Source organism: Crocodylus porosus, unplaced genomic scaffold (assembly GCF_001723895.1).
Source record: "Crocodylus porosus isolate Cpor-Errol unplaced genomic scaffold, CroPor_comp1, whole genome shotgun sequence".
Taxonomy (NCBI): Eukaryota; Metazoa; Chordata; order Crocodylia; family Crocodylidae; genus Crocodylus; species Crocodylus porosus.
The window spans coordinates 25,301,406-25,323,975 of record NW_017728951.1 but is presented as its reverse complement, the minus strand read 5'-3'; the positions used below and the strand labels follow the sequence as shown (position 1 = coordinate 25,323,975).

Genomic DNA, 22,570 nt, shown 5'->3' with positions numbered 1-22,570 from the left:
TATTGCACTGCTGCTGCCAGGCATGTGGTGCGTCATACAGGTGCCAGTGCCAAATCCAGATAGCTGTATTCCTCAAAGAAGTACCAATTTATCCTAAAAGCACACAGGCACTGCCTGGGAAACATGGTCCAGGCCATGCCACGGTCTGATGTGGCTTTAGCAGCATGCACAGGATGACCTCTTGGCAGGCTTTTGCCCCAGATGCTGTTAATACAACTGATGTGACCGGGCTCCGAAATCCCTTCAAAACATCAGCTCAGTGTGCAGCAGTGACCAAAAAAAGCCAATAACCTGTTGGGCATCATTAAGAAGGGAATTGAAAATAAAATGGAAAATGCCAATCATGGCATTATACAAATCCATGGGGCACCTGCCTCTTAAATACTGTGTGCCATCTAACAATGGTGTTGAGCAGAAGGGTTGGAGATGGCATCTCTGGACCAGTAATGGAAGATGCCAGGGCGGGTATCGAATAGGGGAGAGATCACTGGTTCAATGCTCTCCCACTATAGCATCCGCATCCCCTTCTGCCACTGTCAGAGGCAGGATGCGGGGCTGGATGGACCATGGATGTGACCCAGTCTGGCCCTACTGATGCCCTCCTGTTCCTACCCAGTCGTTTCCTGAGATCGGAGCCCAGCGATGCACAAATCCTCCTTTGGCCCCACTAACCCTACTGGGGTCCAACTTATCCCCTCAACCCATGTTGAGGAGAAAGTGCTGGGCACCCTGGATCCCAAGACCATCATTATGGTGGGGACGGCCAGCCCGACAGCTGATGCCCGAGCAGATGTGACCAAAGCCACTCCCGGATGTCACCAGGCCTGTACGAGTTAACCAGCTGAAGCCCAAACCAAGCAAAAGAAAAGTAACACAAGTTGGGAGGACTGAGGGATGTCAGCTGCTTGCAAGACCACGGCCCCCAGGTGAGGGCATTTGCCCTCCAAGGGGAAGGCATGGGCTGCAAGAGCGTGGCAGTCTGTGAGCAGAGGGCACCTCACCACTCTCCTCTACTACCGCAGGGGTGTCTGACTTGCGGGTGCCCTCTCCCCCGTCACGCGTGGGAGCAACGTGGCTCCGAGCAAGGGAGGGAGGAAAGGAAAAACGTTGCATCCAGAGGAAGCTGCGCGCAGCAGAGGGAACTCCTCATTGTGCCACTGCTGTTATCGCCCTGCAGGGAAAAATAAAGGACAAGCACTTGGCGTTTCAACTCCCCCGCTTTTCAGATAAGAGAGGGAAGCAGGGCTGCTTGCATGGCTTTATCTCACTAACCCCTTGGGGAAGATAGGAGGGTTGGTCTCGCGTCTGGAAGGGATGGTGAACAACCTGTGCATTTTCCAGGATACCATCAGCTCTTCCCTGCTCCCTGCACGGCGGGTGAGCCAGGCCGGGTCTCTCTGGAGGCTGGCATCCAGGTTGTGGCCATAGCCGTCTAGAGGAAAAAGCAATCAGGACTCATAGTCAAGATGCTATCTTTTATTAGTTTGCAACTTCGCCACGATGCCAGTGCCGAACCTATCCCAGAGTCCTATGCTTCTGTCATAGGAAATTCAGCTCCAGCTTCTCCTAAAATTCGGGACAGGGATTGGAGGCTGAGTCAGGACGGAGGGTCAAAGTTTAGGAAGAGCCTGTCACTGGGGTAGTGCATGGGACCAGCTCCATTTGATTCCATATTTCATTTGGCTTCATGACTTGCTTTGATTGCCAGCCTCCCCGAACCTTTTTTTTTTAATGAACAGGCCTGCAAATCAAATAGGCAACTATTCTTCCCCTGAAGCCTTGGCTGCCGTGAGGGAGAGGATGGGATGTTTAAAATAGGTTCATAGGAAAGTCGGGCTGGAAGAGACTTCATGTGGGCATCTAGTCCAGCCCCCTGCTCGAGGCAGGATCATCCCTGGCCAAACCCTGCCAGCCAAGTGTCTGCTCTTGGAGACGGTGACCCTAACAATCATGTTGATGATGCCCATGGCCCTGCCCTGTACAGCTCCGTCCAGGTCCCATGACCTCGATTAAACCCACCCAAGACCTGGTGGCAACGAACCCCACCAGCTAACAACGTGCTGCAGGAGAAGAAACCTCCTTTGGTTTGTTTTGAACCTGCTCCCAAATCCTGGCCGAGTCTGGCCCCCGGGTTTGATGCGAGAAGCATGGGCAGGGGAGGGTTGCTGGTGTCTGGACCAACTGTACGCTTGGAGGAGACGTTAGCTAGGCTGGGAAATAGTGCATCCCAATTTCAACTGGGCCAGAACTGGAGTGAGCCAACAGGACCCCCTTCCTGGGCTTGGACCCAGCCCCTCACTGCCCCGCACACCAAATTTCTGCTCCATGTGTCAGGGTGACGGGGTTTAATCCTTCCCCAGAGGCGCTGGGTGCTGACTGCAGCCCAGGCTGGGCTGTGCCAAAGCTCCTGCTGGGACCAAGCCTGAAGGTCCCTGGCTGGAGGGTCTCGCCCCTGCGCTCATGCTCAGACTGACGTTGCATTGGGGGTCAGGAAGGGATTTCACCCCCTGGTCAGACTGGTATGGACTGGGAGGGGTTGCCTTCCTCTCTATTGCCTATTAACAACCTTTGCAGCAGCAGGGCTTTGGCTTCCACGCTTCCCCTGTGGCAGGGGCTGGGGTGATGCCAGCGTTGTACCGGGGTGATGGCAGGTTTGCTTAGGGGTTGTATCGGACAAGGGGCTCGGATGCGGTCGTCCAGCCCCGCTGCGCTATGACGTCTACGATAACCAAGTCACGCAAAGCCCGGGGCAGCAGTGAAGGCAGGCGGGGAGTCTGCTCCCTTCCCCGCACCCTGGTGCTGTGTCCTGGCTCTGCCTGGGAAGACGCCCCTCAGGTGGAGACTCCTGCAGTTGCTCCGGCTTCCCACCCCCGAAGCACGCCCGAAACGTGTACGGATGCACCTGGCCCGGACTGCACTGAGAAGAGGGAACTGGGAAAAGGCCGGGGGTGAAACAACATCTTTCTCCTTCCAGGGGAAAGAGAAGAAGGACGCGGTGCCTGGACCGGTGATTTTCAGCCAGGTGCTGCAGGGTGCCTCCTCCTACAAACTAAACTCAAGTTCACAAAAGCTTGTGCTCGCTCTACATATACATTATTTAATTAGTCTATAAGGGGCACGTCTACCCTTCTCTTGCATTTCACAGCCCTGCTGGCTAAACATTAATCGTTAACTCAGGTGCAGAAATAACTGTCGCTGAAGTGTTGGCTGACCCGTCCAGACACTCGGGACGGTTATATTGGTGTTATGAATCTGAAGAAAAAAATGGACATTGAATTCAAATGATGATAGGACTAATGAAAGGGGTTTTTTTTATCCTTGATCTGCAATACAGCAAATGAGTGCACGTTCCAATAAAGTTGTTTTTGCTTCCATCTTAAACTGAATCGTATAGCCTTAGGGCCCCAGCATATGAGGAAAGCTTCTAGTTTCGTTTTAACTGGAAATAAATGTGTGATGTTGCACGTGAGGATGCCTCACAATAGCTGCAACCCCTCCTCAAAAGCCTCGATGCCTGGAATCGCAGGACCCCAGAGCCGGGAAGGGACCTGGGGGTCTCCTAGCCCAAGCCCTGAGCCAGTCCAGGATTCACAGCTAATCCAGCCCAGACCGATGCCCGGAGCCTCTGCTTGCAAACCTCCACCGCTTTCCCCCTTGCTGCAACACAACATTAGTGCTCACCTATGCTCAGTTCACAAGATAAGCCCGGAGATTTCTAAGAGGAATCCAAGGCATCCAAAACCCTCCGGCCCCGCGGCGGTCAGCATGAGTCCTTTGCAGCACAAGAACGGCTCTGGGATTTTTCCGTAGCCAAAACATGAGCGAAAGCTCAGAGCTGGCATTTTCCCAAGGGGACTTGGACTCTAAAACAAGGCTGGGAATCACTGAGCTAGGCTAGCGCTAGGCAGATGGGAATAAAGCCCTTAGCCCTCCCGTCTGCTCCACAGCTGAGAGGCCTGTGGCCTGTTTTAGACTGCAGCTCCATGCACTTTGCCCTGATCAATGGCACAGGAATCAATCGATGGGGAAACTGAGGCAAGCAGGGCAGACCAGTAAACGTGTGACGGGGAAACTTGCCCAAGGACAGACCACTAAATGAGTAGTAAGGAAACCAGGTCCTTTTCCCAAAGCTGCCCCGCTACCCTCTGCTGTTCTACGCAGCACTTATCGCGCTGCCTGGCCCATCGCGGCAAAACCCTCTTGAGGTCAGCGCTGCGGGGGCCCGGGCTCCGGGTCTCCCCGCCTGGTCCAGGCGCTTCCCCTACGACATGCAAAGAGGCAGCAGATCCCACCCAGCCTCCTGAAGGGCTCCAGGTCAAGCAGAAGACTGCCACCGTCCCGCTTCCAGCCCCACGGCCTCTGCCTAAATCAGGAGCCCCCCGAGGCCCTCCCCAGCCCTGTGTTTATTTGGCAGAGAAGCCGCGTGCTGAGGCAGTGGACAAGGAAGACTCGGGGATATCGTCTCCTGCGCCCAACTTCCAATAAGTAGCATTTGGCCAAAGCAGCTCAGCTCCAGCTTAAAGAGCCTCCCATTGCTCTGGTTCTGGGCCAAAGTCACCTAGCACCACAGGGCCTGAAAGGGACCTGGAGGTCCCCAAATCCAAGCCCCTAAACTCCTAATCCGGCCCAGATGCCCAGAGCCTCTGCTTGCAGACTCCCGCTAATCCGTCTTCACTCCAGAGGTGTTAACGGCCCTCGCTCCTTTCTGAGTCCTGATAATCGAGCCTCCTTTCTCCTGTTGTCTGCTCACTACGCCCAATCTCTCTCTCCCTCCTGCAAAGTAAACTCAAGTTCACAAAAGCTTGTGCGCTCTCTCTCTATATTATCTAGTTAGCCTATAAGGTGCATATCTACCCTTCTCTTCTTGTATTTCACAGCCCTGCAGACTATTTTTAGCTCCAGCTAAACTAACTCCGGTATAGAAATAATCGGTGGTGAAGTGTTGGCTGCCCTGTCCAGACGCTCAAGGAGACTACATTTTGTATCATGCATCTGTATAAGAGACGGCCTGAACTCTAACGATGACAGGACTAGTGAGAGAGCAACTTCTGATGATTTCTTGCTTAGTTCGTTGCATTTTTTTATTCTTGATGTATGATAGAGCAAACCAGTGCATTTCAATAAAGTTGTATTTGTTTTTGCTACAATCTTTAATTGAAGAGCATAGCCCTAGGGCCCCAGCATACGAGGAAAGCTGCTAGTTTCTTTTTAACTGAAAATGAATGTGTGGTGTTGCATGTGTGGATGCCTCACAATAGCTGCACCCCCTCTTCAAAAGCCTACATCTGCCCATGCCTAAAATCACAGACCTGGGGGTCTCTTAGCCAGAGCCCCGCGTCCCTGCAGGATTCACAGCTCCTAACCCTGCCCAAAGCCTTTGTTTGCAAACCTTCACGTCTTCCCCAAGCAGCTTGATCAGCCACCCCTACTCTCCCCGGAAGAAAACTCTTTCCTGCTACCTGCTGCTTCCCTCCCAGGCTCTCCAGCCTGCACCGCTGCATTTCAATCCCACCCCTCCAGTCCAGCTCAGCTCGGTCCCCTTCCAAACTGCAATTGCACGGAGCAGAGCGTGTGTGTTGGCTGGTAGTTTTATAATAGGCACAACTCTTTGCATCTGGGGCTAAAACAGCCCACTGGAGTCGGGACCTGGCTAACAAACAAGCCCACCCATCTGCCCATGCACCCTGCACCATTCCCCATAGGGGCCCGAGGGCCTCCTGCACCAGCTTTTGAAGCCCCTGCACCTGAAGCATGCTGCCTGGGGTGGGGGGGGGACAAGGCCAGGGAGGGGCTGGCATTGCAGAGCTGGGCTGGCTCAGCTGTAGGCAATCAGCACCTGTTAATAGGTGGGAGCTGACTGCTGTGGCTGTCCCCTATCAATCTATTGCTCTGGTGAAGAAAGGGTTAAAGCAGGTGATGGCGGGGGGGGGGGCTGGCGGATAGCACTGTGGGAGCCCTATGCCTGGGGGGTTTCACTCTAGCTGGTCGTGGGGGGTCAGAGAGACTAGGAGCTAGTTATTCAGGCTGATCTCAGCAGAGGCAGCATCCTGCTTTCTGGCGGTGTATGGGGGGGTCTTACGCATGGGGCAGGGGACCTTGGGTGTGATTCCCATTCGTGACACCCCAAAAAGGAGTCGGCCGGGCTCCGGGCAGGCAGCTGCTGGGCACAGGTAGCCCCCATGCTTCTCCCCAGTTGGGTCCCTGCTACTCCAGGCCCCCCTGGTCCCAGGCAGACCCCTGCCAGACCCTGGCCCGGCTGCGTAGGCATCACGTGACGCCAGCAAGGGGGTCTGCTCCAAACAGCTGCTCCGGCTCCCCCAGTGTCTCTCAGGGCCCACCGGGATAGCGCTCATTAAAGACGACCCAACTGCATCCAGAGCGCGCGTGTCTGTGCAGTGACTAATATTGGGAGCTGGCGAATGGTTATTAAACTCCCCTCTCCTGGCTTCTCATTGAATAATGAATTGGGTGTTGCGGCACGGGGCTGCTTATTAAAACCCAGCGGCACGTACCCGGTGGCTGCATTATTGGAAGTGAGGCCAGCAAGAGAGGGGAGTTTCCATTATACTCGGCGCAGGGAAGAGACGGGGCCATCAGCTCCCCAGGTTGGGTCACGTCAGTGGAGCGGTCCCGGTGGGGGGCTGTGCCTCGGGGTACAAGCCCGCTGCAGGACACCTGGGGCCCATCCTGGCTCTGCCACAGATGCCCCATACCACCTTGGGCGAGTTGCTTAATTTCAGCATGCCTTGGTTTACCCCGCTTGTAAAGCAGGGGGTGGCATTCCCATCCCTTGCAGGGAAGACAAGTAGTGGGAGACCTTGCAAGGGGAGGTGCTGTCTAACGAGCTGGCTCCCTGTTTAGCAGGAAGGGCAAGCCCATAAGAGAGCCAGAGAGAGGCCGTGTGGGTGAGCGTTTGAGGTCCCGGAGCCCCTTGCCCCTTTGAGGATATGCAAGCGCTTTACCACCATGCATGGAGTTAACCCCAGAGCCTTCATAGCAAGGAAGGAAGAACAAGCAGCCCCACTTTGCAAATGGGGAAACTGAGGCATGCCTCAGCTTCAGCTACCCTTGCAGCTAAAGCACAGGCTGTCTAGACAGGCGGAGCCTGCTTTGCCGTCTCCCCGCCTTACCCCCGTCGTCCCTCCACCCCGGCGTTTCTACCTGTGCCCTCCCAAATTGCACGCTGGTGCTGGGCGACTTCCGAAAGCATCCAGGATGGCACCAGCACTGGAAAGCTGTGCTGAGCTCCCAAATCTGCCAAGGCTGGGAGCATCGTGGGGAGGGGCGGGGGTCTGCATCTACCAGCCTCTACGTTTGCTTTCTCAACAGGTTTCTGTTGTGAAGTCTCGGGGGGCTTCTGGCTGGGAGTGAGGGGAGCCCAGAGCCTGTCCAGCCCTAACGAGTGAGGGTTGATGCTCGGCCACTTTCCCCTTGCAGTGGGGAGGTCTTTCTTCATGCACCGTAGCGGCTTCCTGCCCCCAGAGACAGGCCACATCTGCCACACTGCTGAACATGACGGGGACACGTCCCCACGGCACGTGCCCACTCTGCTGCTAACTACATGGGCTGGGCATGCGTGCCCTAGCACCAGCCACCCGGGACACATCGAGTAGGGAGCATAGGATCATAGGGAAGTTGGGCTGCGAGAGACTTCACCAGGCCATGCAGTCCATCCGCCAGCTCACGGCAGGATCCCCCCTGACTAAACCATCCCAGGAAGTGTCCACCCAACCAGCTCCTGAAAATGTTGAGGATGGAGATCCCACCACTTCTCTGTGGTCCTGCCTGACCACTCTCCTCGTCTCCAGCTTTCACTGAACATCTGGTTCACTGAACATCTGGTTCCTCCTCGTCTCCAGCTTTCACTTAGCATCTGGTTCACTTCCCCTGCTGCAGCTGGAGGCCGTAGCTCCTAGACCTCTCCCCTACGACCACAGAGAGAAGCCCATCTCCATCCTCTCTGCCGTCGCCCTTCGGGGACCTGGTGATGTCTCTGATCGACTCCCCCTCAGCTTTCTCTCCTCCGGATTCAATAACCCTAGGTCTTCCAGCCTGCCCTTATCAGTCCTGCCTCCCAGGCCGCTAATCGTTTGTGTTGCCCTGCGCTGGACTTCTTCCAAACTAGCCGTGCCCTTCACGAAGTGCGAGGCCCCACAACTGGACACGGGACTCTAGGTGAGGCCTCCCCAGGGCTGAATAAAGGGGAGGAATCACTGCCCTGGATTTGCAAGAATCAGAGCTCCTGTTAACACAGTCCAGGAGGCTGCTGGCTTTTATTGCAAGAAGAGCGCGCTGCTGGCTCTTATTCAGCTCAGGGTCTCCTGCCACCCCCCGGCCTGCTCTGCAACGCTGCAACCCAGCTAGTCGTTCCCCGCGCTGGATTAGTGCATGAGGTTATTCCATACCCAGTCCTTGTCCAAGCCCATCCGGTTGATTTTGGACCAATTCTCCAGTCTCTCCAGGTCATTCTGGGCCCCAGCCCCGGCCTCCGGAGCACCTGCAACTGCACGCAGCTTGGTGATGGGCTGAGAGAGCTGTCTGCATCCGCAGCCTCTCGTTTCCCAGCGCAAACCCTTTGGAAACCCAGTGCCCCGTAAGCCCCCAGAGCATGGGTTTAGGCCGCCCTGCACCAAACCAGAGATGGCAGAGGGTGTCGGAGGGGGCTGCTAAACCTGAGCAGCAGCCCAGGGGTTCTCCAGGCTGCGGCTTTGTATGGATAGGACGCATCCACGGGACATCAAGGCAGGTCCACCCTATGATGCAGCCACTGGCTGGATAGCCCTCTTCATGCAGGGGCCCCTGGCCTAGCACCGCTGCCCCAGGCTGCAGGATTGGCCGTGGGGGGGGCCTGGAGCTGGCCGGCCGGCCCCAAAGGGCCGTTTCGGACGGTCCAGTGCCGTGAGGGGCTTTTGTCAGCAGGTGGCGGCATTTAGCGGCCGCGGGCTTGTGTCCCACCCGTGGCTCCGGCCTTCGTCTGCTCCTTCTTGGCCAAACTTCCCTGCCAGACGTGCTGGGTTTACACTGAGAAACCACAGCACCACCGCCAGCCTTTGGGGGCTGGTTTGGAGCCCTCAAAGCTCGGGTTTTCAGCTGGATTTCAGCCGGGCTTTTGCTTTTCCTATAAAACTCTCTCCCCCCGCCCTTGAAAAACGAAAAAGCCAACTAAAAACTTGACATTTCCCGAGACAAAAAAAAAAAGATTTCCTCGCTGTCAGCCCCTTTGCCATGCGGTAAGTGGCGCAGCCCCCCCCGGCCGGCTCTGATCCTGGCGGGTCGGGACCACTGATGATCTCCAAGTGCATTGAGAGGATGCAAAACCCTGGGTGATCTGGTTTGTGCCCATCTCGGGCCTACGCTGGCCCCTACGATGGCATTTCACTGTCGGTGCTCAGGGGCAAGGATGGGATACCCCCCCCCAGCCTCTGAAAGCAGAAGACAGGATCTTTGTGCTGGGAAGAAGGTGACGTGCTCCCCATCCCCGCCTGACCCCGGCCCCTTACGTCATTACACCATCTGGATGGAGCTGTTTCTCTGGCTGCCGTCATGGGTTGGCAACGGTGAGCGCGATGTGGACTGACCCTGCCGCTGGCCTGCGCTGGCGTGATCTCGGCTGGGTGGGGAGGGTTGTTGCAGCCGGAGACACGAGACACGTGACGGTGGCACAGGCAGGGCCTCGGAGCATCTCCTGGCGTCCTGCAGGCCCATCCAGGCACGTTAGGCGATGCCAGCATGCCTGGGAAAGGTAGTCCCCATGTCCCTGTGCCCCGTGCTGAGAACGGCTTGGCGAACGAAGCCTCCTGGGAGGGTCCCCATCCAAGCAGCTAAAGCCCCCTGGCCCAGCGGGGAGTCCAGAGGCATGCGAGCGGCAGCAAAGCAGGCGCGGGGCAGCTCGGTGCCGAGAGGGTTAATGGGAGCATCTGCGCAGCCAGCCCCAGCGCCTGCTGAACCAGCATCTTACCCCGGAGCAACAAATCGCCTTAATTAAGGCCGGTGGCAGTGACTGATTCTGGACAGCGAGCCCAGCCTCCGGGGCTCTTCCTTTGTAAGCGGGCTGAGCGCATTTCAGCAGGAGAGAGGATTTCTCTTGTGTCCCCCGCCCCCCCAGCAGCCAGCAGCCCCCTGCCAGCGCAGGGACGTGGGGCAGCTGGCCACAGGCCCGCGACCCCTCTGCGAGACACCTGCTCGGAGACACCGCCACCCCTCAGGGCCTTGCAAGCCTGCCTCTGCCCCCCCACGGACTCGCTGCCGCCACGCGCTGTTCATGCTGCAGACGTGGGGCTCGTCCTCGGCTTCCTCCAAGGCGCTGGGTGCTGGCTGCAGCCCAGGCCGGGGCTGGGGCTGGGCTGTGCTAGCGCTCCTGCTGGGCGCAGCCCTGCAGGGCCCTGGCTAGAGGCTCAGATTAATGCTGCATTGGGGGCAGCAAGGATTGTCCCCCGGGTCCGACTGCTGTGGACTGGGGTAGTGGGGTTCACGGCCTTTGGCTGGGACCTCTCCTTGCAGCAGCAGGATGTTGGCCGCTGCATGCTTTTCCATGTGACGCCCGGTGCTGTGGTAGTTTTACGAAGAGTTTTGATTACGGATGTGTCTGGGCTGGTTTGGGCAGGGCTGGCCCTGCCTCAGGCAAGGGGCTGGACTAGATGGGACCTCCACAGACCCCTTCCAGCCCCGCGGCTCTTGAGTCTGTGATCCCCCGGGGTGGCATCCGGGGCGCGTGCTCCAGCTGGACATCTCCCCCGCCGGGTGCGCTGGGCAACCGGGACCCCGCATTGCTTGCAGGTGCAGCACAGAGGCCGCAAGGAGACAGTGATCGCCCTTGTTTTCATTCGCTCTAGCCTGGTTGCAAAGCGTGTCTCCGCTGCCTGGATGCCCAGCCCAGCACGGGCCTGCAGACGTCGCAGACCGGGCTGCACATCCCGTTCGCAAAGGGCACGAGCAGCCAGAGGCCCCGTTACTTCTGAACGGCTCTGGGAAGGGGCAGGAGCGACGTCTATCGCTGCCCCCTGCTACCCTGCTGGCTTCGAATAACCCCCTGGCACGACTGTCTTCCCATCCCGCAGCCCACGCTGACCCGTGGTAGCGCTGGGGGGGGCAGACTGCGTCCCCCACCTGTCGCAGGGAAACTGAGGCACAGAGCGGCAACGAGACTTGTTCCACAGGGCGTCTGTGGCAGAGAAGGTGTCCCAAGTCCTAGGCAATGCCCAAACCACTCCAGCTTCACAGTTTCATAGTTGTCAGGGGCTGGGAGGGACCTTGCAGATCATCGGGTCCAGCCCCCCCGCACTGCCCCTCCCAGCCCAGCCCCAGCCCTGGGTCTACCTATTTTAAGCTGGGTCCTTGCCCAACTCCATGCCCTCCCCGGCTGGCTCTCTCCAGCTTCTCCAGGCCCCGAACCACAAATATTATTGCTATTAAACACACGTGAGAGCCTGGAGCGAGGCCTGGGAAAGGCGGGCGTAGATGGAGGGCAGGTTTCTCTGTCCACCCCAAGGCTTGTCATGACAGGGAGGCAAAAAGCTCTTGCTGGGCAACCCCCGGCCCAGTAAATGTCCCCTTGGTCCAGCTCTCTGCACTGGGGCAGCTTCCCTTCCAGGCCCAGCTCCCACCGAAACCAAGGGCATCTGTTTTGAATCCAGCCAGGGGTTTTGGGAGGTCCAAACCCTCTGGCCAGGCCCCAGATGGTAGCAGGTGTTTGTCGTGGCCACCGTGGTGGGCAAAGACCTCCAGAGTGAGGGGCACCGTCGCTGGGGGCAAAATTGTGGGGGTCTATAGCTGCGTAGACTGGAATAAACTGGGAGGCACTGGTGGGGCTGTCCCACTCCCTGAAACCACGGCTCCCGGCCCAAAAGCCACCCCCGTGAAACCAAAACCATGGGGGAGCAGGAGGGAGGCACGTGGCCATGCCGACCCACACGTGGCCCACGCTCGGCGCCCCGTGGCCGCGCTGACCCGCGGCCGCTGTTGACTTTGGCCCGAGGAGCGGGACGAGGGCTGGCCCAGCCTCCGTGGCTGCGGGGCTCCTCTCCGCCTGCCAGCGCTGAACAAAACCCTTTGATTTGCCAGGTCGTGGCTCTCCGCCGGCACTAAAGACCCGAAGCGCGAGGGGAAAAGCAGCTGGGAACGGCCCGACGTCTGGGCCCGTGTCTGACGCAGGTGGCAAGCCAGGCCGGGCCAAATCCCGGAGGGTGCCGACCCGGTCCCTCCTCCGAGGGCCATGGGGCTGCTCCACGCCCGCTCAGCTCGGGATTTGCCCTGGGGCTTGGCCTTGCGCCCTTCCAGCGACCTGTGGCAAGGCTCGAGTGGCCGCTGTCCACGGCGAGTCTTTTCCCAATGTGCGACCGGCATAAAGCCCCAGGTCCCGGAGTCAGGGGATTTCCTTAAAAAACCATGTCTCCACTTGCTTTAAAAATCAACGTGTTTCCCTCTTTCCTGGTTGTGGGGGAAAAGCTTGGCCCCAGTGCCCCCTCAGCGCTGGCAGATCCCCACACGGCTTGGTTTTATTCAAATCTTATGGTTTTTAATTGATTGTTTGGGGCCGGTGGGGTTGGCGGTGCAGAGAGAGGCCCCTCACGGCTGCTGGCGGGCAGGAGCTTGGCTTGCGCGAACGCGCGGCACCTTCATTTGGCGCCAGCCCTGTCCAGGGCACGGCTCTCAGCCCAGCTCTGAGGAGCAAACTCCCCCTGCATCCCAGTCAGAGGGACGCAGCGGGGTTGCGGGGCACTGGGAGCCCTGGCCTCATGCACCGGAGGGGGCCGCGGGTCAGGGCGGACATGCATCAGCTAAGCCCCGCAGTCAAGGGAGACTGGGGTTGGGATTGAGGAATAAGGAGCCGATTTCCGTCAGTGCAGGTCTCTGTTACAGCTGGCCATCACCCACGCTCTCGTCTTCTCCTTTCCCCGGCTCCAGCTCCCCGTGAAACGTCTCTGCCAAGCTGCGAACAGGGCATCGCGCTTCCTCCGAAGCAGGCATGCTGCATCGCCAACTAGACCCCAGGGAGCACCCCGAGGCCTGTCATCCGAGGTCTTCCCACAAAATAAACCCCAGTCATTCCTCCCGCAGTGGTTTCAGGCCCCCGGCAGACAGCAAACTCAGGCAGACGTCGCCGCATCGATCCCCTGAACTGTTGCGGTCCGTTTCTCGCCTCCTCATTTTTGCTTTTTCCTTTTAACTGGAAACTGAGTTTCCAAAGACCAGCTGAACCCCCCGGGGAAGGAAGCAGAGCGCCATACCGCCCTGTGCTGGCTCCATCTCACCTCTGGCCCGGCCGAGTGGGTAAGAGCGTGCATAGCACATCGTCCAGCTAGTTCGTCTGCAAGGCTCGCCCGCGACTGCAGAGCATCAGTGACCCCTTCTCTCTCGAACGCGGGCTCACCCCCAGATTGTCGGCCTGTTTCCCGAGCTCCTGGGATGTCTCCTTGACTCTGCTGAAAACCTCGCTAGGCTGGAAGCGAGTCCGCAAAGACGCCCTGCTGCTGCCGCGAAAAGCAAAGCCAACCTCTCGCAAGCAGGGAGGTCCGTCTCCGGCTTGCAAAGACCGCGCCTTGCCATCCTGCGGTTCTCGGGGGCTCCAGAAGTGCAATGCAGCCAGAGGCTCAGGACTTAACAAGGCTGGCACCACTTCTCAGACGCTTCTTCTTCGTGGAGGCTGGATACTTCACCGCCAAGCCCCACAACATTCACTGGGACACGCACACGCACCATACTGACCCACGCGGAGGGATACAAACCCACGTGTCCTGCTCAAGTGGCATTCGCTTCTGAACCCCTCCCGTCCCCCGCGTGCCACGCTGGGCACGGGGGCTGCGTCAGGGACAGTGACACCTGCTCTGTGCTGGAGGCTGGTCTGGATGCGACCCGGGGTCCCTCTGCAAGGGAAGAAAACCCACGGATACAAAGAAGGGGAGATGGAAAAAGCCTTTAATACCCTGGGGAGAGTCACAACGTGGTGCTTCTGTACAATGTGGTGGCAGACCAGGAGAAGGGGATCTTATACCGCCAGGACCCTGTTAAAACTCAGCCCCTGGGGTCTCCGGACTGGGATCACAGCAGTGCAGTAGCTGGGGGAGCAGAGCTGGACACCAGGGCCAGGAGGGAGGAAATGTTTCTCCCATCCCATGAAAAAGCTCAACGATTCCAAAAATCCCAAATCAGGCCAGAAAAGCAACATTTCTTTGCAGTCTAAAAATAATCAAAAACACTCAGGGTGGGGCCAGCCAAGGGCCCTGCTGCCAGTGCGACCTTTCTGAATGTATAATTAGCTTAATTGGGAAATGCCAGGCCCTCTGTAGCCGCACAGCAGGCACTGTCCACGTGGAGATGACTTCAGCCAAACGCTTGGCAACTGAGACTGCTTTTCCCCAAATGCTCCGGAGTCGAAGCCGCGCGGAAACCACGGGAAGCGTTGGGGTTTAGACCAAAGCGTGTTTTCAGCATTAAAAATAACCTCCCAGCCCAGCTCAGCTGGAAACGCGGAAGCTGCTCGGCCCGGGGTATGTTAGCGCAGGGAGTCTCACCCGGGGACGCCGTGAGAGCCATGGAAGGGGGTCGCTCCGGGTCATCGGTCACTGCGAGGCGTGCAAACCCCTCCACCTCTCAGCCCAGAGGTTGCAGACAGGAATCCAGAGAGTCACACCCCTCCTGCCCTCGGTGTCATTTCGGAGGTCTTTGCAACAGAAGAAAGGCCCTGCTGTTTTCCCACAGCCAAGAAAGCAACGCGCTGGGCCTGGAGTCTACCACGGGGTGCCCGGAGTCTAAAAAAGGTTGAGCACCACCACGTTCCTCCGCTTTGCTGCTGGAAGGCCAGATCCTGCACGCCGTTCCCATCTGATCAGGTTTCCGGCAGGTCCTTCGCAAGGCGCATCCGTGGTAGCGAGCCTCCCCGATGCTCACGTCTAGTTGTGCTGGCTGCCGGAGGCTCTTCGTCTTGGGGATGTGGTTTCATGCTTCTCCCGAGCCATTTGTTCTTGGGGGTGGCCAAAAAGCACCGCTGGGCCTGGTCTCTCCATACCGATTTGGGAGCTGGATGGGGAAGCAATGGCTTGGCCTCTCCGGACTCACTGTGGATGTGCCTTGCACAGCTGAGACCCTGCCTGGGGTGTCCCTGATGCCTGGGCACCAGCTCCCCCCCAAGCCCCCAAATCAATAGCACTCCCCCTTTTCCCTTCCCCTGCCCTCCTGTCACCCCCTTCACCCAGCAAAGGGGCACGTCGTAAAATGACCCCCCCGGAGGACCACGCAGAGGAGTTTTGAGCTGGGGGGTCAGCTCGTGAGATCCCCCCAGTACTTCCCCACCGAGGCCCGGGGGAAATGCTCCGGTGCAGGCAGTCTGGGCGGTGAGGAGGAGCCCAGCACCCGCCGGGAGCCGCTAGTAATAGTCCTCCAGCTCCTCGCTGTCCAGGTAATCCTCCGGCCCCGGGCGGGGGTTTGGCAGGAGCAGCCCCGTCACGTTCAGCTGATCTGAAAGTGCAGCACAGACACCACGGCCGATGGGCCCATCTCCTCTCCGCTGCACGGGACCAGCACCCTCTCCCTCCCGCCTTGCTGCCTCCACCCCGCAGCCTGTGGGCAGGCGGTCAAACACCTGCCCCGGGGAAGATCCAGGGGGTCTTGCAACTCCGGACCCAGACCGCCGCATGCCACCCACAGTGAGCTCTGGTCAGGGGGTTAATTCATGCACGCCATGAAATGGCATCAGCTCTTTCATCCTGGCGGGTCCCCGGGCCTGGTGTCAGGTGCTGCAGAGGGTGCTATAGGAACCCTGCCCCCCTCGCCCATAGGGACGATGCTCAAATTACCTCCCTACCACGGGGGGTCATTTGGGGCATCAGGGAGTCAAGCCCAGAAGCAGGAGGTTGACTGGCTTTATCCCCATTATCCTTCTTCCTACGACTTGGCCAAAAGGCACCCCGTACTCCCCAGAGCCTGGCATCGCCTCTTGCTAGTGGATAACAACCTACTACTGCTGCCGGCTAGAGCAGCTGCTCCCTTATTCCCCTGTTGCGGACGCCCCACGGACTGCCCTGCCCCACAGCCCACCCCCACCCCGATAAGCCCCTCCGGCTGGGAAAGCCTCGCTTACCCGGCGTGAGCACCGTCAGGCTGGCGAGCGCCATCGCCTGCCCAACCTTGTTGCGGGCGAAGCAGCGGTAGGTGCCCTCGTCCGTCACCCGCACGGCTTGGATCTGGAGCCACGCAGTCACCTCGTACTTCTGGGGGCCGCCCCGAAACTGCAGGGAGATGCCGTGGGGTAACGTCAGCAGGGCGTTACGCTGAGCTGTAGGGCCCAGGCAGCGCAGACCACCAGGCCCCTTCTGCATCCCAGTGACTGGAGGAAAACTCCCCCCCGTGTCGGGACGGTCTCCCAAGGCTGCCGGAGTATTCACTGTGATGGTGCATCCAACTGGAGCTTTGGGTTATATTGGGCAGTTTTCTCTATCACCACCTCACTTCTCTCCAAAAGAAAACCCAGAATTTCTTTTCCTGAAATGCCAGGTGTGTGCAGCGGGAGACCCCTTTTCTGTGACTGCGGGACTACCAAGGGTCCGAGTCCATGATGGGGCCTGGAGGGACCCCTTGCCCCTTCTCTGCCATGCTTCTCCCAGATGCACGGTCTGTTCCCAGAAGCAGCTCGGTCTGATCACAACGATGAGCACGGGAGAGAAGAGGGATAGGGAGGGCCAGCTTCAAGGGACCTGAGATGCACGGGCCAGGGATCACACCCAGTGCTAACAGCTAGGAATAACCCTAGGAAACAACCATGGTCGCAGGTCATGCCTCAGTTTCCCTGCTCCCTACTCAATTGGCCAAGAGATGGTTATCCCAGAGAAATGGGCAAGAATACGGACCTCTATACCTGGGCTGTATCAAAAGCAGAGGGGTGGGAGTCTAGGACTTGTCCCGAACCCTGAGGACAGGCTCCGAGGGGCCTGGGACCTCATCGCTGCTGGACGTGGCTGCTCTCGGTCATGTTGCCTGCCTGCTGATATCCCAAGACACCGGTGTTTAGTTCAGAGGAGCTTGTTTGGACTTCTCTTGTACTTCTTCAGATAAAATAAAAGCCCTGAGAGTCGACCTTGGGGTAACACCGGGAGACTCCCTTGGGTGCACGAGCCAAGTCCTGCCTCTGCCAGGCCCAGGACAGTGCTCTAAGGAAGCACAACGGGACCAGCACTATCCCCGGTGCAACTCAGCAGGGCTTTGCCGGTTGCCCCCCATCCCACACTTTCTGCTCCGTGTCAAGGGGTTGTAAGCCTACCCCAGGCTGGGGTACCGATGCTCCTGCTGGCACCAACCCCGCAGGGTCCTGGCTGGAGGGTCTTGCCCCTGCGCTTGGGCTCAAACCGATGCCGCATTTGAGGTCAGGAAGAGATTTCCATCCTGCTCAAATTGGTGTGGATTTAGGGTTGGGGGGGTTCGCCTTCCTCTCTAGCAGGTCTCCTGAGCATCCATTAACAACCTTTTACAGAGCAGGACCCTGGCCACCGCAGTCCCCCTGCCTTCCCTGTGACAGATTCAGCTGTGATGTCTTGGTGGTGTCAGGGCTGATGGGAGTTTTCCGAAGAGTTGACATGACGGGTTTGTCCGGGCTGGTTTGCACAGGGCTGATCCTGCTTCAGGCAGGGGTGGGACTAGACGTGACCCCGCCGCTCTGTGCTTTTGCTACCAACGTCTGCAGGGGTCTAAGCAGCACGGCGGCTCCGGCTGTTGAAGGATAACAGCCTCCTACTGCTGGGGAAGCAGCTGGCACGTGCACACACACATGCGCGCGCGTGCGCGCGCACTTCCCTGGACTGATTTGGCAGACCTAGGAGATTGGGATACAAAAGTCTCCCTCTAGCGGCCCGGTGCAGGCAGAGGTACCAGCACGGAGGCCGGAGCTCCTGCAAGAGGCAGGTGACGGGGGATAATAGGATGCTGAGGGAGCAGAGGGATCCAGAGCCATTTCCCAAAGCCAGCTCTTCCGTGCATGGCCCTGTCAACATCCCCGTCCCCCAACCCTTGCAGCCGGCCGGGAAAGGAGCTGCTGGCAGCGAGCAGAAAAGCAACCGAAATGCTTTTCAGATGCGGAGATCTCTGGCATTCACAAGGGACCGGGAAAGCCCTAGCCGGCTGCCTCGGGAGGCACGGTTCTCCCGCGGGACATGCAATAGCTGCGCCGGGGAGGCCTCTCGGCAGACCCGCGCTCCTGACCTGCAGCCAGGAAAGTGCACTGCCTAAGGGTGGCCCGGGAATGGTACCTGGGCCCACCCTGCAGCACCAGTCCCCCACCCGTCTGCACGTGCTGCCAACGAGCCGCGGCCTCTGCGGCCAATATGGGCCTCGTTAAAAAAAAAAAGCCGTTAGCATTTTCTGCTGCTCGCTTGTACAATTTAGGCCAGGCGGGAGGGGAAAGGGGGGTGGAATGGAGAAGTGCATTTCCTTCAGTCCCCCTAGCTGCTTCCTCTTCTCCTTTCTCCTTATTTTGCAGCATCCTAGAGCCGTGGGGCTCGTCCAACCCCTGCCTGAGGCAGGATCAGCCCTGTGCAAACCACCCCAGACAAACCCCTCGTCTAATCTCTTAATGAGACGACCGTCAACCCTGACACAACACAAGAAATCGCACCTGAATCTGCCACAGGGAAGCAGGGGACCGTGGTCTATACTGCAGAACATCCCCGCCACAGACCACAGGCCTGAGCCCCCACTGTCTTTTTTCCCCTAATAAAACCCCAGCTTGCTACCTCCATGTTATGGGGCTTCATTCAGGCAACCATGAGCCTGCGTGCAAGGGGGGAAAGGGCTAGAAAGATGCTCTCCTGGCTTCAAACCCTGACTCTCTGCATGCCGCAAGCTAATGGCAAAGGGCAGGGACCCCCGTAGTTAACAGCACAACCATTTTCGTTGCCCTCCTCTGGACTCCCTCCAATTTGCCCACGCTCTTTCTGCAGTGGACGCAGCTCTGCAGAGATCCAGCTTAAACCTGGATTTGCCCAGGCCTTTTCAGTCCCTCTGGTCCACGGCTGCTCTGGAACACACTTTGGCCCAAGGTGCCTGCAGGCCAAGCGAGGAGCACTGGGACAGCGATCGTCCTACAGACCAGCCAGGATTCAGGGGAGCCACTTCAGCAGGAGACAAGGCCGTGCCCGGACCCTGTGCCCCCTCCTTCCCGCAAATAAGCTCCTCTTTCTGGAGCTGAGTTGCACTGAACTCTGACCGCACTTTCTCTCCCAAACCATAATTTCCCCCTGCAGCCTTCCTGCCGACCCCGCCATCGGGCTTCTCCAGCCTGCAGCTTCCGTGTCAGCATCTTTTAATAGATGGGTGCGACGCGGCCGCCTGCCCGCTTGTCTCCTGGGGCTGCCGAGGTGGCACTTCAGGCAGGATCTCAGCCAGCTGAGACGCCTCCCTGGATGTCAGACACACAGGAGCTGCTTGAGGGTGCAGCTGGACAGACCGCGGTGTCTACAGAGCCTCCCACCTGCCTGCAGATTTTATTTTTCAGCTAAAAACAGGTGTAGAAATAGCTGCCAGCCAAGTGCTGGGTGCATTCTCCAGGCCCTCAGAGAGACTTGATTTGGTTATACAAACCTGATTAGGAGATGTTCACTTAAGCGGGTGCATCTACACGTGCATTCATGTTGTTTTCCTAATGTGCATTAAATTTAGTACTTCCAATGTGAGGTGCTAAATAAATGCACATTAGGCTGCCTTAATGCACAGTATCGAAAACACATGCTTTTTAAGTGACCCTTAATGCTCAGTAGCCTATTTTAGTGTGCATTCATGCAATTGCAAAATTGTACTTTTTATGAGACACTTTAATGCGCAGTAAAATAGGCTACTGCGCATTAAAGAGCGTGTGTAGACATGCCCAGTATTTTGATAACAGGGCCAAAAGAAACAGCAGCTTTGAACTATTATTGCCCTAGTGCACCGTGTTCTTTATGCTTCATATATAATAGGGTAAATAAATGTGCATTTCTATAGCGCTGTATTTGTGTTTGCTTCTTTCTTGAACTGAATGTTATAGCCCCAAGCAGGCCCCTGGCATCTTAGGAAAGCTTCTAGCTTGTTTTTTAACTGAAGAAAAACTAGGTCATGTTATATGGGATGACACAGCTCATCATCGCCTGCACCCCGCTTTTATCAGACCCTGGATCCGGCCCTTGCCTCCGAGACACTAAGAGTCGGGGCGTTCTTTGAGGACCGCACGCCCCACCGCCCCCACAGCCCCTCACCTGGACGGAGATGTGGGGGTCATCTCCCGGGAGCAGCATCTCCGTGCCGTCTTTCCTCCACTCGATGGACGCCATGGGGTAGGCGAAGACCTCGCAGCCGAAGATGACGTCCTGCCCGGTGACGTTCCAGACGTCGTAGGGAGGGGACAGGATCTGGGGCTCTGCGGGGGGACGGGGGAGAGGGGAGACGTGGTCAGGAGCCAGCCCAACCCTCATGGGCCCCGTGGCCAGGAGCTCACGGGCTCTGTCCCACCACGGTTGGGTCCCACGACCACCCGGCAATCCTGCTAGGTGCCCCCAACGCCCCTCCCCCGTTGCACCCTGCAGCCATGCGACTCCCACGGCCATGCAGCGCTTGCAGGCTCCTCTGCCCCCATCCATGCATCCCAGGAGCCAGAGCCCCCGGCATGGACCGGGCAGGAAAGCACATCTCCAGGGGCCTTTCCTGGCCACCCGTGATGCTGCAGGGACCCAGGGCTGTGGTGGGCACAGGCTAAGGCTGGCGGCACAGCGCCAGGAGCAGGGGAGCCAGCGGGGCCGATTAGCAGCTGCCAGGAGTGGGCAGGTCCCCCCAGCAGCCGGCAGGCCATCCCAAGGAGGCACTTGATTTGAACAGCCGTGGAGCCCGCGACAGGAGGCGAGAGCCGGAGCCTGGGGCCCCGGGATCCAGCAGAACAGCTGGGCTGGGTTGTTAACGCTGCGTCGAGGCAGTGACAGGCCCGGGGGTGCACGGGGCGGCGTGGTGGGGGCTGCCAGGCTGACAGCTGGCACAGGGCCTGGAGGGAGGTGCAGCGGGGACCTGGGGAAGGTCTGGCCCTTGCCACGCGCTCTGCCCCCGCTGGCCAGGAGAACAGCATATGTGCCTCTTCTTCCTCGTCTTTGCAAACTCCCCGCCACGTGATCTCCAAACTCGGGTACCCCGATCCTTCATCCTTTCCTTCATGCTTGTTCCCCACCTTCCCCAAGGCCCACCAGCACATAGCCAACGGGAGGCAAAGGAGCTAGCAGCATCGGGCACGGCAGCTGCTGACATTAGGTTCCAGAGTCAACGCGGCGGCACCAAAAGTGGCCAGAGCCCTCTGCTTCCCCAGGGCATTGAGCCGAGCAGCTCAGCGGAGGTTTCCTCCCCAAGATGTTTAATGCAAGCAAACTGTGCAACAAATACTGGACTGGGAGGGAAGCAAAGCTCCCCCAGGCTGCATGGACCGCAAGCGGGGATTCCCCCTAGAAACAGGGAGGCTTGCTTCCCAAGCGGGTCTAGGCCGGGGTGGAACAAGCAGGCCTGGCTTGGCCCGACCCCGCAGCCCCTCACCAGTTCCCAGCGTGGTCTGCGCCGGGTAGAGCCAGCTCAGGGCCGCCCGGCTTCCTCCAAAACCTGCCCCAAGAGCAGAGCAGGGTGAACCCCTAAGGAAGCCGCACAGCTGGATGGAGCGGAGCCACGTCCTTCCCCGGCTGGAGGAGGGGGAAGAGCTGGAGGGGACGGTACGGGGCCGGGGCTGTTTGCAAAGACGAGCAGAGGGAAAGCTCTCAGCTCTGCTGGAAACGAAGCTGTCCGGAGGCCAAGACGGCACTGGCAGCCCCGCATCCAGCGTCCGGCGGCTTCCTGGCTCGTGCTGTCCTGGCTCCCCCGGGCAGGGCTTGTGGCATTATAACCAAGCAGCAGGGACCGGGGACAGGGCTTCAACTCCTCCAGGGCCTTCTCAGGGGTCCCGGCTTGGGCAGGTCCCCTCTCCAGGTGGGTTCCTCCTCCTGCCTGCGCCTGCCTTGTCTGTCGGGGTTGGCACCTCCTCGGGGCAGGGGGCAGGACAGCTTCTCCGGGTGTGTGCAAGGGGGCACGTGCACGTGTGTGTGCGTGTACTCAGAGCCTTACACGATGCAACTTGTGGGTGCTACTGAAGTACAGCTCGAGCCTCTTGCAGCCCCTCCATGAAGGACATGGACCAATGTCTTGAAGTTGCAGCAGAGCAGGTTTAGATGGAGAGCAGGAAACATTTCTGCACCGCGAGAGCAGAGGCGCTGGGGCTGGGCTGCGCCCATGCTCCTGCGGCGCCGACCCCGCAGGGTCCCGGCGGGAGGGTCTTGCCCCCGCACTCAGGTTCAGCCCCGCGCTGCACCGGGGCAGGAGGGGATTTCCCCCCGCTCAGACGGGGCTCGCCTTCCTCTGCTGCAGGGCACGCCAGGGCCACCCCCGAAGCCCCCTGGCAGCAGCAGGATGGCGGCACCCGCGGCCCCCCGCACCCCGGGGCGATGCCTGGGGCTGGTCGGGGCGACTGCCTCGTGCGGCCCCAGGGTCAGACACGGGGTGCGTCTGGGCTGACCCTGCCCTGGGCCGGACGTGGCCCCGCAGCCCCCTGCCC

General features: G+C 59.0%; 1 protein-coding gene across 1 annotated transcript; it reads right to left on the bottom strand.

Annotated features, from left to right (window-relative positions):
* Nucleotides 1-13,895: 13,895 nt before the first annotated feature.
* KAZALD1 (Kazal type serine peptidase inhibitor domain 1) lies at nt 13,896-20,444 on the bottom strand. The gene is made up of 3 exons (XM_019556305.1): nt 20,214-20,444; nt 16,076-16,223; nt 13,896-15,453 (listed from the first exon to the last, which is right to left on the bottom strand). The coding sequence occupies exons 1-3, from the start codon at nt 20,427-20,429 to the stop codon at nt 15,362-15,364; spliced, it is 456 nt and encodes a 151-aa protein (XP_019411850.1). The 5' UTR covers nt 20,430-20,444; the 3' UTR covers nt 13,896-15,361.
* Between the last annotated feature and the right edge of the window lie 2,126 nt (nt 20,445-22,570).